The 12,723-nt window shown below is 47.6% G+C and overlaps 1 protein-coding gene and 1 long non-coding RNA gene across 9 annotated transcripts in view; one reads left to right on the top strand and one right to left on the bottom strand.

Moving 5' to 3' along the window:
- ARSG (arylsulfatase G) overlaps positions 1-12,723 on the top strand; it is a 108,208-nt gene that overhangs the window by 37,071 nt on the left and 58,414 nt on the right. For 7 of the 8 annotated variants that reach the window (XM_032457000.1, XM_032457002.1, XM_032456997.1 and 4 more), the window contains exon 2: positions 852-1,593. In XM_032457000.1, coding sequence (XP_032312891.1) covers positions 1,376-1,593 — 218 coding nt within the window. In that variant the 5' untranslated portion in view covers positions 852-1,375. Of the gene's footprint in view, positions 1-851; positions 1,594-12,723 lie in introns of those variants that run through there. The other variant, XM_032457003.1, reaches the window with a different exon arrangement.
- On the bottom strand, positions 1,592-3,923 carry LOC116656751. Its single transcript, XR_004311671.1, has 4 exons — positions 3,491-3,923; positions 2,730-2,843; positions 2,348-2,543; positions 1,592-1,893 (listed from the first exon to the last, which is right to left on the bottom strand). It is a non-coding gene; the product is annotated as an uncharacterized LOC116656751 (long non-coding RNA).

Genomic DNA, 12,723 nt, shown 5'->3' with positions numbered 1-12,723 from the left:
ACACTGGCCTTACGTGGAGCTCATTAGACGTACAGATCCCAGGCCCCAGCCTCACCTACTGAATCTGCATTTTAATAAAATCTCCAGCTGATTCATATGTACATCCAAATGTGAGAAGCCCTGACTGAGCAAGTCTTAAGATTTTCTTTTTGTAAAGATGTAAAGGGACACATTTAACGGAAATTTTTGGCAATTTTTTCTCACGTTTTATTACAAGACATTTCAAACATACAGCAGGATGGAAAGAGTTCTACAGTGTGCTCCCATAGACTGTCCACCTAGTGTCTACCATTAACTTTATATGTATTTATATATATTTATCTTTATAACTTTATATATATTTTCACTGTCCTTCCCCCCCCCCAAATTAGTTTTCTATCAAGAATTTTATGTAGAAATGTTCGTTTACAGCATGTCTTGGTGATAAGGGTCTCACCCTTTCTTTTAGAATCCTCAACGGGTTTGATAAGGTCACAGTTAATTTGGGAATTTCTTGTTAATCAGAGGAGCATGGTGGGATGGAGGTGGTGGGAGCACTGGGACTTCACAGAGTCAGGTGCTGGTCCTTGCCCCCTGCAGAACACTGGGCCTCACTACGCTCACATATACAGTGAGCCAGCTGAGACAGATGATCTCCAGTGTCGCTTCCACCCATGTGATTAGGTGGCTATGGCAAATATTATAAGCATCGGTATTTCTCAGGTGGAGAAACTGATGAACCCGTTAAATATTTGAATAAGAAGGAAAACATCTGTTGGCGTGGAAAAGTGATTATTTCCTAAGCTACTGAGTAAAACACAGCTGCACTGGCAGTTTTAACTCTGTTTTCTTGTCAATTTTTGTTCTTTCAGGAAACCTTACAGACACATGAAGCCTTCAACCATCTGGGACTCAGAAACTCGACTGGGGCCGACTGTGGCTTCCAGAACGTCCAGGTGTTCTGCAGATGTGAGAATTTATCCCGCACTCGCCAGCTGGAGTCCCGAACAGATGCAAGGCTTGTGCTCCGGCTCCCGCATCCCTGAGCACAGAGGGGACGTCTTGTAAGTGGCCAAAGAGCAGCTGCTGACACTGATGTCTGAGTAACGCACGCAGCCGGTCATCTTACGGAGCTGCAGTGGAGAAAGCCAAGTTCAGGGTTGCAAATTTGCTGACTCTCTCGAATTAGGATTCCAGATGGGGGCCTTGTTTCTGTAGCCCCACCATCCCTCTAGACACTGCCTCCACCACCAGCACCACCACGATCACCATCGCAAACACCACCACTGCTCGCCAGGACTCCCTAAGTTGAAAGTGAGCAGAAGGGAACTCTTGGAAAAGTTTCTGGCTGTGGCCTGCCATCACTCCGCACAGTCGGAATCCTCCCCTAATCACCATGGCCTGGCTTTTCCTAAAGGTTTTGTTGGTGGGGGTGAGTTTCCTGGGATGTCTTTATCCTCTTGTGGATTTTTGCTTCAGTAGGGACACAAAAGGCCAGAGACCGAATTTCGTCATCATTTTGGCAGATGACGTGGGGTGGGGTGACCTGGGAGCTAACTGGGCAGAAACGAAGGACACTGACAACCTTGATAAGATGGCTGCAGAAGGAATGAGGTGAGTCCTGAGGATGCCAAGCCAGCATCTCTTTGGATGTCTTACCCTGACTCTCAGGGAGGGAGAAGGCAGCACAAAGCACTTATAGAGTAATTGATGGGTCCATGTTGATTTAATTAATTGGTTGATGAATTTGGTTTGAAGCCAGTAGAGCATCATGAAGAAATCCATCCATCCATCCTTCCGTCTGTCCGTCCATCCATCCGATATCACCTATTTTGTGTGTGGGGTTGTGCGCGAATGTGTACTGGGAGCGAGGAACACAAAGGCGAACAAGATAAAAATCCTTGCCCTCAAGGTCTGGTAGTGGAGATAGGATGAAAGGAAAGGACAGATCACAATCTAGCACATAAGCCTGCACCAGGAATTTCTGGAGTCTGTGGGTAGGGCGTGGACCTCAGCCTAGGGGTTCAAGGGTGAAGGTGACCTTTGAAGAGCGACTGAAAGTCAGTGGGGTGCAGTGAGGTCAGACAGGCTTATTTGTGAGCGGGTAGGATGTGCTGGTCCATTTAAGGCACACTTAACTCTAAGGGACCACAAAAGTAGAAGGCGTGTGTATCTGAACCGGGCCAAGAGTTTGTACGTTTTTTCGCTCCAGTGCCTAGCCCTGTTCCCTGCTTAGATTGAGAGCAAGTGCCAGCTTTCAGACTTTTGGGGTTTCTACTTGAGCTGACGCTGATCTGATGGATCTGCTCCGATACCGTCTGCCTGGGGTGAATCCCTCCATTTGGCTCAGTGGAGTCATTCTAGGTACCTGGCTGGGACAGTACGTGCAACATCTGGGTTTCAGCCGCTTGCATCCTCAAGCTGGGAGCTTTCACGTGAGGTATAGACCCGTGGGGTCCCTGCATCTGGTCTCTCTCACTTCAGTCCATCCTCCTCACCTCGGCCAAGGTGAACTGTCTAGAAACACTCCTCTGCTTCCCACACTTCAAAGGCGTGTCGTGACCCTAAGAATAAAATCCAGACTCCGGAGAGCATCTCATAAGACCAGCACACCGTCCATACCGGTTCTCTGTGTGGCCCCTTCCGTCTTACAGCTGTCCTCAGTTGGGGCCTCTCTCTGGGCCTCACCTGTGTGATTCGTTCTTTCTGGGGCACTTTCCCCTGCTCCCATTGAATTAGCTTCTACTCACCATTTGCTTCCCAATTGCTCACCAGGTCCTCAGGAACGCTGTGTTGGATGCCTCAGGTAGACTCAGCCATCACCTTTGCTGCTCTCCATGGTGATTGCTTAACCATCCGACCACCTGTGTTGGGTTAAAGAGCATCACCCCCAAATTCATGTCTACCCAGAACCTCAGGATGTGACCTAATTTGGGGCTAGGGTCTTGGCAAAGGTAATTAAAGATCTCTGTGATACCATACTTGATTCAGAGTGGGCCCTAAATCCAACAACTGGTGTCCTTAGAAGAAGAGGGGAGGACGCAGGGAGACACACAGAAGGGAGGGCGATGTGAAGATGGAGGCAGAGGGTGGGGTGATGTGTCTTCAAGCCAAGGATGGCCACAGGTTGCCGGCAACCCCAAGAAGCTAGGGGAGGCATGGAACAGAGCCTCCCTCTGAGTCTCCCAAAGGAACCAACCCTGCGAACATCATGATACCAGACGTCTCGCCTCCTGAATTGTGAGCAAATACACTCCTATCATTCTAAGCCTCCGAGTTTGTAGTGACGTGTTATGGCAGCCGTGGGAAGTTCTGCACCGCCCTCCCAGCACTGGGCTTCAGGAAGAAAAATGCCTAGTCTCTTCCTCCAGCACAGTGCCTGGTGGCCAGTAGGCAGTTCCAAAATACTTGCTTGCCGATGGGTGGGCTTCAGGAGTTCAGGAGGCCTTGAAATTGTACAGATCAGAGGATTTATTCCCCCGTGGGGAGAGAGCTGATGCATGGCACTTACCAGATGCTCAAAGGGAACTGGGTTGCCAAATGCTGAAGAACTTCTGCTTTGAGCGTCAAGTGGGTTTGTGGGGAACTATCTGGCCCGTTATTAAAACTGAGATTCGAGGGGCCTCGGCCTCATCTTCCCAGCTGTCCCCACGGGCGGGCGCGCCCTGAGCAGGAGGGACCTCCTGGGGACCAGATGTGAATGCAGTTGGGTGGGCTCTCCTATTTTTCCCTCCCGTTGATGACAAGATTCTCTCTGTCTGAGCCTTGTGACAGGGGCCAGGCGGTGGCCCTCTGGCCCGATGTCGACGGCTTTTCACTGTGTGCTTTGTTGACAGGAAGGCAGGCTTCCTGTGAGGCCAGGGATTGATTCATCGCGGCTTTTCCCTCTGCCGACTCACCGCCAGTGGGGAACCATGACTTTCAGACCAGAGGGCTTGTTGCCAAACGCGGTCCAAGGGTGACTTGAGAAAGTCTCTTTTCTGTTATCTCTCTTTGATTAGTGTGTTCGCTTTCCAGGATGGCCACCACCAATCACTACAAATGAGGTGGCCTACATAAAAAAACAGGGTGAAATAATGTCATTTGCAGCAACATGAATGGACCTAGAGATGATCACACTAAGTGAAGTTAGACAAAGGAGGACGAGTGTCATATGATATCACTTATATGTGGAATCTAAACAAATGATACAAATGACCTTGTTTACAAAACAGAAACAGACTCACAGACATAGAAGACAGAATTATGGTTACCAAAGAGGGAAGAGGTGGGGAGGGATAAATTAGGAGTTTGGGATTAACGGATACACACTACTATTTATAAAGTAGATAAGAAACAGGGACCTAATGTATAGCACAGGGAACTATATTCAATATTTTGTAATAACCGATAATGGAAAAGAACCTGAAAAAGTGTATACACACACACACACACACACACACACACACACGTAGTATAACTGAATCACTTTGCTATATACCTGAAACTAACACAACATTGTAAATCAACTATACTCCAATAAAAAAAAATTAAGTGGCTTAAAAGAGCATGTATTTATCCTCTCACAGTTCAGAGGCTGGACATCCTAAATCAAGGTGTCAGGAGGGTTGGTTCCTTCTGGAACTTCTCAGGGAGAATCCGTTCCATGCCTCACTCCTAATTTCTGGTAGTTGCCGGCAATCCTTGGCCTCCTTTGGTTGGTAGCCTCACCCCTCCACCCTCTGCCTCCATTGTTAACATGCCTCCCCACCGCATGTGTGTCTAAACTTCCCTCTTCTCAGGAGGACACCGATCATTGGCTTTTAAGGCCCATCTTAATCCAGTGTGACTTCACCTCCACTTGATTGCATTTGAAAAGATCCTGTTTCCAAATAAGGTCACATTCACAGGTCCTGTGAAGGACTGGTGAAATCTGGAGAGACGTGAGATCTGGGGGGACACGACTCAACCCAGAGCCATTAGCTATGCCGCCCTCATCTTTGCCTCTGCTCTCAACATAGTCTGGAGCGTGTGGCACATTAGGTGTTTATTGCCTTGAAGGTTAATTATCCTGCTTAAGAGGGTTGGCTCTGGAACCAGATGGCCTGGGTTCAAACCCCAGCTCTACTGCTTTCCACCTGCGTGACCCTGGCCACGCCACCTCATTCCTCAGAGCCTTGCTTTCCTCCCCTGTAGATGGGGACAATGGGAGCACCCACCCCATAGGATGTTGTGACGGCTTAGTGAAGTCATCCACGTAAGCAGTTAGCACAGAGCCTGACACACAGTAGACGTGGATAGATGTAAGTGATGGTTATTTTTGTTACTGTTCTCGGAAACAATATCCATGTGAATTGTCAGTGTGGAGGGAGGGTATAGCTCAGTGGTAGAGCAAATGCTTAGTTAGCATCCAGGAGGTTCTGGGTTCAGTCCCCAGTACCTCCATTAAAAAATAAAAAAGCAAAAAAGCCACAATGAATTGTCCGTGTGAATTGGCTGCTCTGCATATGGAAAGGTCTGAATGATGAATCATGGAAGGGGGAGTGGAGTCCGGGGACGTATCGCAGTTAGTCTCTACATGGACCGTGCACACAGGGCCAACACTTGTATTTGAATCAGCCCCACAGCTGCAGTAGTAACTAACCTGTTCCCCGTGTTCACAAGGTGCCAAGCTCTGGGCATCACCCCGTTTAATTCTCGCTGCCACTTGATGTTTCTCTTCTTTCACAGATGAGGAAATCAAGGTTGAGTCACTCGCCCAGAGTTAATGACTGGCTGAATCAACATTCTCTCATTCGAGAGCCTTATCTTTAATGGTTGGGAGGTAGAGGGGAATTTGCCAAGAGTGTCCTTCAAGGCCCAGGCTGGCTTTGCTGGTAAGAGGGAAGGAGGTGTTGAAGAGGTAGAGGTTAGAATCTCAATATTTCTCTTCCCTTTGGAGCGGACAGAGGAGTTCTGTGCTGTGCAGATGTAAGAGACAATCAGAGAAACGTGGTTTAGACGTCAACCGTTGATGTAACCATTGGACAGGAAGTTTGACAGGTAAAGAATGTGTGGCTGCCAAACTTGCAGGTGCCTGTGGTCTTCCCCTGCCTGCTCTGACTTCATCTCCAAGCCCCTCCCATGCTCTTGATGGTGTACTTACTTCTGTTCCTCAAACACACACTTTTATCTGCCTCAGGGCCTTTGCACTGCCTGTTCCTTCCCTCTTACTAGCAAGCTCTTCCCTCAGCTTCAAATAGCTGGTCCCTTCTTACCCTTCCAGTCTCCGCTCCGATGTCACATCCTTGAGGAGGCCTTTCCTGACCACTGCCTTCCTTCACCAAGTGTCTCTGACCTTTTCTCCTGATTTATAACCCATATCACCACTGACATGATCTTTCTTTACTTCTTTATTACCTGGCTCTCACCCTGGAATGTTGGCTCCTTAGAGGAACAATCTGATCTATCTTGTTCCTGCCTCCGGTGCTTAAAACAATACCTGGCACATGGTAGGTACTCAAAAAAATGTTTGTGCATGGATTCGGACTCCTGGATCTAACCTTCTGGACATGCATAGGTGAGTTAATCCCAATATGGGATTTGAAAGCAGGCTCTCTGGATCCATCACTTACTAGCTCTGGGACACTGGGCTGGTTACTAAACTTTGCTGGGCCTCAGTCTGCTCATCTCTAAAACGGGACGGTAATGGCATCCTTGCGGGTCATTTTGAGGAGGAAGTGAGTAAAGTTGCCTGAGTCCCTAGCAAATAGTCATGCTTGGGAGGTGTTAGCTCTAAGTATTTCCCTGTGTCACTGGCTCTGCGGCTCTGCTCTCCCCCCGCCCCCTCCCCTGGCTGGAGAGTCATGCCTGTTTGCTCAGCTTATGTTCCAGAAGCACGTCACTCTGTCGGGGCCAGACCCCCTCATCCTTCCCCCAGCTTGGCCATGGAACTCAGCTGTCCTCTTGGAATCTGCTTGATTCTGCTCCTTCCCCAAGTCCCCAAGGTAGCACTTCCACGTCTCTATCACATTTCCCTTTTACTCCTCGGCCACCACCCACCCTCCTTCTTCTTCTTTTTGTTACTCTGACTATTGCAGGTGCAATTTGCTAATGTTGTGGACGGAACGGGCACCATTCACAGAGTAACTGTGAGGTCATCATTGTTGCAGAAAGAAAAAAAAAAAACAAAAATAAAGGAATCCTTGGGTGAAGAGAAGCAAAATTCTCAGCGTCTTGATTTCGATGTCCCTTTTCAGACTTCCTAAACTCTGTTTAGATGGAGATAAAACATGGATTGGGGCCCCAGACCCCACGCCTTGACCTCATTCATGGCAGCTCATGTCTAAGAGCATCCACACCACACGTTATGGTGGAGGGGAACTGAGGCACCGAGAGTAAGGAAGTGTTCTGACTGTTGCAGTCAGCCCTCTCACATGTGGGGACAGGCTATCTAGTTTGCCAGTTGATCACGTTAAATCATTTGGGATAATGACAGACAGTTTATTTGTGTAGAAAATGAAAGTGACCGCACCTCTTTATCGGGGGCATCCCATGTGGGGCTCCCTGGGGTGGCCCATGTGTGCACGGCGGGCTGCAAGACTCCTGCCCTTTTGTCAATAAGCTCATCAGCCAGGGGGTTTTGCCCTTGACCTTGAGAGCTGAGCTGTCGTTTGGCCAGTGTCCTGTGCAAATCTGAGCTGGGCAGGGCTGTTGAACCTTTGAAAGCTGAAAAATGATAGGGTAACCAGAAGAAAATCGAAATGTTGGAATTCCAGTGATGATGCCAGGGACTTAGTCATCCACTAAAACGTAAACTTTTCAAGCAATTAGAAAACTTGCAGTTACATGGTGGGCTAGAGGAGTGCGTTGCTCCTACTTTCAAAAAGAGAAAAGGACAAATGCATTTCCTGGGCATCTCATCCAGCCTTCCAAGCGACCCGAACAGCATTTGAATCTCTGTGAGAGCCCAGTGAATAACCTTGGTAAGGCAGCTCTGGTTTGGGTCTTGCCGGCAACACATCCATGGAAAGGCCAGTGCTGGTTCCACCTGTGATGAGACAGAAAATCCTCGGGTTGAGAAGCAACTTGTGAAGTCTCCTGGCTGGGTGACTGGATTCAGGCATTGGCTTAAGATGTCCAAACTGGGGTGTGAGCACCTGATTGATGTCCTTGGAGAGAGAGAGAGGACGGTGACCAGTGACAGTGAGACAGCAGTGGTCCCAGCCAGCCCAACCCAGACACTGTCCCCTCACTTAAATGATCTGCCAGGCTGGCTCAGAAATGAAGCTGACAGTATATTGTTTCTTTTCTTTTTTAATTTTATTTCTCCTTTTTCTTCCAGTTTTTTTGAGATATAATTGACATTCAGCACCATGTAAGTTTAAGGTGTACAGCATAACAATCTGACCCACATCGTGAAATGATGAGCACATTAAGTTGAATGAATATCCATCACCTCAAAGCTACAATGTTAAAAAAGTAGAAAAAAAGTTTGTGTTGGGAATGCTTAGTTACTCTCTTAACTTTCGCATATAACATACAGCATTGTTGTACAACCGTGTAAGAGGCTGTATGTTCTGATACACACAGAACATATGTATCCTGTTGTACATTACATCCCAGGTGTTATTTATCTTCTAACGGGAACTTTTGTACCTTTTGACCACCTTCCTCGAATTCCTCCTCTCCCCCTCACTCCCCTCCTCGCCCCACTTCAGGTAACCACAAATCTGATCTCTTTTTCTGAGTTTGTTCTTAAAGCATAATTGACTTACAAGAGTATGTGAGTTCCTGGTACTCAACACAGTGATTTGATATTTCTGCACATGTGAAAATGATCATCATGGTAAGTCTAGTGACTGCATTCTTCACACTGTACGTTTCATTCGGTGACTCATTTATTTTGTAGCCAGAAGTTTGTCCCTCTTAATTTCCCTCACCCATTTCACTCATCCGCTCTCCCCTTGGGCAGCAACCTATTTGCTCTCTGTGTCTAGGACTCTGTTTCTAGTTTATTATGTTCATTTGTTTTGTTTTTTAGATTCCACCTATAAGTGAAGTCATAGAGTATTTGTCTTTGTCTGACTTACTTCACTAAGCTTAATATAATCTGGGTCCACCTGTGTTGTTGCCAATGGCAAGATGTCATTCTCTCTTACGGCTGAGTAATATTCTACCATGTGTATATACCACATCTTTGTCCATTCCCCTATTGATGGACACTTAGGTTGCTTCCATATCTTGGCTGTGGTAAATAGTGCTGCAATGAATGTAGAGGTGAAGTTGACAGTGTATTGTGAATACATTTACTTATGTAATTGACTTGTCATCTGTTAACGGTGCACCTTGATTTCTCTTCCTCCCTGCGTCACCCCTTCTCTGCCCTCAATTTAATTTTGAGTCAAGTCTGTGCTGCACTGAGAGTTCTAGGCAGTGGCTTAGCTCGAAATCAGAGATCAATGTTCCCCCTGGAAGGTCAGAGGCTCCCAGGGGCTTCAGGCTGTTTCTAAAAAAGGGCCTCGTTGAGGAATGAATTGAGCTGTCCATTCAGCCAAACGCCTGGTGTGATTTCTTTTTTCAGAACTGGCTTTTTGCAAACACTCATCTGCTCTATTACCCCTCAGGCCTTTCTCAGCCATTCTACCACCTTTGGGATTTTGCAGAAGGAAGATGGAAGCCAGGCTGCACTGGAAGCTGCAGGGGAGTGAGGTCTCATGGACACCCTGAGAGCGAGGCCAGAAAGAACTTTCCTGAATGAGACCCTCCCCCCACCAAGTAAACTCCTTCCAGCGTTCTCTCCCGCACCCCTGACCCCACACAGCAATTCAGGTTCAAGGTTGAGGACCCTCATCAGGGAGAAATCCTCTGGCCCTGTGACCTCTCCCATTAACTCGGGGCTGTTTGCTCTGGGAGGTTCCATTCTATCTTCCCCTTGTGAACTCTCAGCATCATGGGACAGGCAGTTTTATCTCTTTGTCCTTGGATAAGTAGGTCAAATAGACCTAAAAATCACGTAATGCCCACTTATTAACCAGGGCAAGGTGGAGTTTCAACCTTCACCATGTGGCTCTGTGTGGCAGACAGGGACAGGCAGGAATATGACGATCTAGATGACAGCCAATCTTAGAGAAAAGGAACTGAAATATTAACCAGTGAGGCCTTGGTGCCAGCCTGCGTCACAACTGCAAGTTCAAAACAGCCTTTCCAGGGGCTATCATTTGCTCTGCTTTTAAGCCTCCCAACTACGGTCATTCAACAATGAATCTCTATTCAGGGTAGGTTTTGAGTCATGCTGGGAGACCCCAGCCGGCGCTGCCCTTAAGAGGTTTACAGCCTGGTGACAAATAAAGACAGGAAAACCGGCCCTTGGAATGCAGAAGGGTCCTGTGCTACGAGAGTGGGAACTCCTGATGCATCTCCCACCCCTTGGGCTTTTATCATCGGAGTTGGATGTAATTGACATCCTGGGGACAGAATTAGCACATAACTAATACACTGGTCACAGACAGGAATGAGAAAAGTCCTGCTGGGCTTCTCACCTTTCGAACGATGAAGCTCAGAGCGAGAAGCATGTTAAAGAGGGTGCTATGGGACTACAGGAAAAAAAGGCCATTTCTCCAGAGGGAAGCTAAGAGGTACTCAATAAACTTATCTGGTAGGACCTGAAGGTCGAGCCCTAAAAGATGAGTAGGAATTAGCCAGATGAAGGGGGTGGAAAGAATGTTGTAGGCAGAGGGGAAGCATCAGCAAAGATCCAGAACTGAAAGGTGCCCATTCACTCAACAGGTGTTCACAGAGGCGCCCCCTAGGTGTCTTAGGTGCTGGGAGTACACCATGATTGGAACAATAAAAAACCCTAGCTTCTCTGCATTCTATTGGCTGGGATAGGCTGGCTTGCATTCTATTGGCTGAGATAGGCTGCTTGCATTCCATTGGCTGGGATACCAACAATGCAGCTGGTGAGGGACATCACGTGCATGGGGACCCCTGAGCACTGAAGGCTTCCAGCTGCATTTGAGATGATTGCTCCAGCTCACTAGGCATGGCCCACATTGGTGGCTGAGAGGGCAGGAGCCGTATCGCAGGAGCCTCCAGGATGGCTCAGTTCAGAGTGGTGGTAATGGGCAGAAGGGTCTGATCCAGGAGGCGCCGAGATGCCTTTGTGTGTCCTTCCTTGAACATGGTTGCGCCCATATCCACGATGAGAGTGAAAAGGAAAGGGGAAACTTGCCAAGGGTCATATCAAACTCAGCCGCCAGCTGTTCTTTTTTGGAAAAAACAAGAGTATAGTGGATGGATGGATGGGTGGATGGATGAATAAGCAAAACACACCAAGCTGGCTCTGTGCTGCCATGTTTGCCTGTAGTTTACAAAGGGCCTGCCTACCGATTGTCTCAAGGATCCTACTTAACGTCCTTCCCATGTAGCAGAAGAGAATGTGGAGGCTGAACTGAGCTGATTTGCCCAAGTCCTTCTTGAGCCTTTTTGCAGGTCTCACTAAACACCCCTGTCCCTCTAAGCTCAAAGGCCACAGCAAAGATTTCTGAAACCCATTTTCACCTCCAAGCCTTTAAATTATGAATGGAGCACGGATAGCTTTTATTCCAGTCACATAGCAATTTAGGGAGTTGCCACAGCAGGTCTCATCATCTATTTTAAATTCCTTATAAATGAAGGCTGGACACGCTTAACTTCTCGATGTTATGTCTCTCCGGGGGCTTTGGAGGCAGCGTTTCCAGAGCTAACGTTTCCTGATTCTAATACGCGTAATTTATGCAATGGCAAGTTGCTTTGATTTCTGTCTGGCTGTGTCTTAATTTGAGTTGATTTTCCTGTTAACAGGCTGCTGTAACGTCTGGTTCTGTATTTCTAGCTTTGCCTTACAATGTAGTTTCAGACTTTAATTAGGACCCCTGTTGGTGAACTGGCCTGAGCCTGCCCAGATAGATTTGGGGGAAAACCAAAGAAACTTTCCAAATAGCAAGACCATTTTATTGCTTATTAATTAGCCCCTGCCAAATTGAGACAGAGGCTGGGAGAGGGGGAAAGGTGACATGGAGGTCAGTTCACTGAGCTGCGTGGGGTGTCGTTAAAGGGTGTGTGTGTGTGTGTGTGTGTGTGTGTGTGTGTGGTGGGGGAAGGAGAGAGGTACAGTCAGGGCTGTCCAAAGACTTGGAAATAAAGGAAATCAGATTGTTTCTGAGAGTTAAGCTGTGAACTTTAACACGCAGTAGGGAAGGAATTGAGCCCTAAGAGCCTCAGCTTAAGCAATTATGTGGAAAAATACGAACATGTTTTTTCTAGTCAAATGACCTGGGCCTCTCTTGTCAAGTTTTGTTTGTTCATTCACCAGATTTTGCTGGAGCCACCCTTCCCACCAAGGCTGTCTGCTTGGGGCTGGAGTTGCAACTCGAGGCCCCATCTCCTAGAACCTACAGTCTGGGGAGGAACTCAGAGTTACATCTTGCCATAGAAATGTGCTCTGGGTTGGGGGTAGGTATAGCTCCATGGCAGAGCCCATGCTTAGCATGTGAGGGGTCGTGGGTACAATCCCCAGCTCCTCCATTGAAAAAAAAAAAAGGGCTCTAGCTCTTCCAAGTTGATGGCCTTACCATGTTGAAGGAGAGACCACACTCAGCACAGCTGTTAAAAACAGACAGGCAGGGTGGCATCCAGGAAATACAGTTTGGTCACTGTGGAGGCGTATGAGTCAGCTCGGGCTGCTATAACAAAAACAATAGAACCGGAGCCTTAAATGACAAACATTTATTTCTCACAGTTCCG

Source organism: Camelus ferus, chromosome 16 (genome assembly GCF_009834535.1).
Source record: "Camelus ferus isolate YT-003-E chromosome 16, BCGSAC_Cfer_1.0, whole genome shotgun sequence".
Classification (NCBI taxonomy): domain Eukaryota; kingdom Metazoa; phylum Chordata; class Mammalia; order Artiodactyla; family Camelidae; genus Camelus; species Camelus ferus.
The sequence above is the reverse complement of the archived record's forward strand: the minus strand, read 5'-3'. Positions and strand labels throughout refer to the sequence as shown.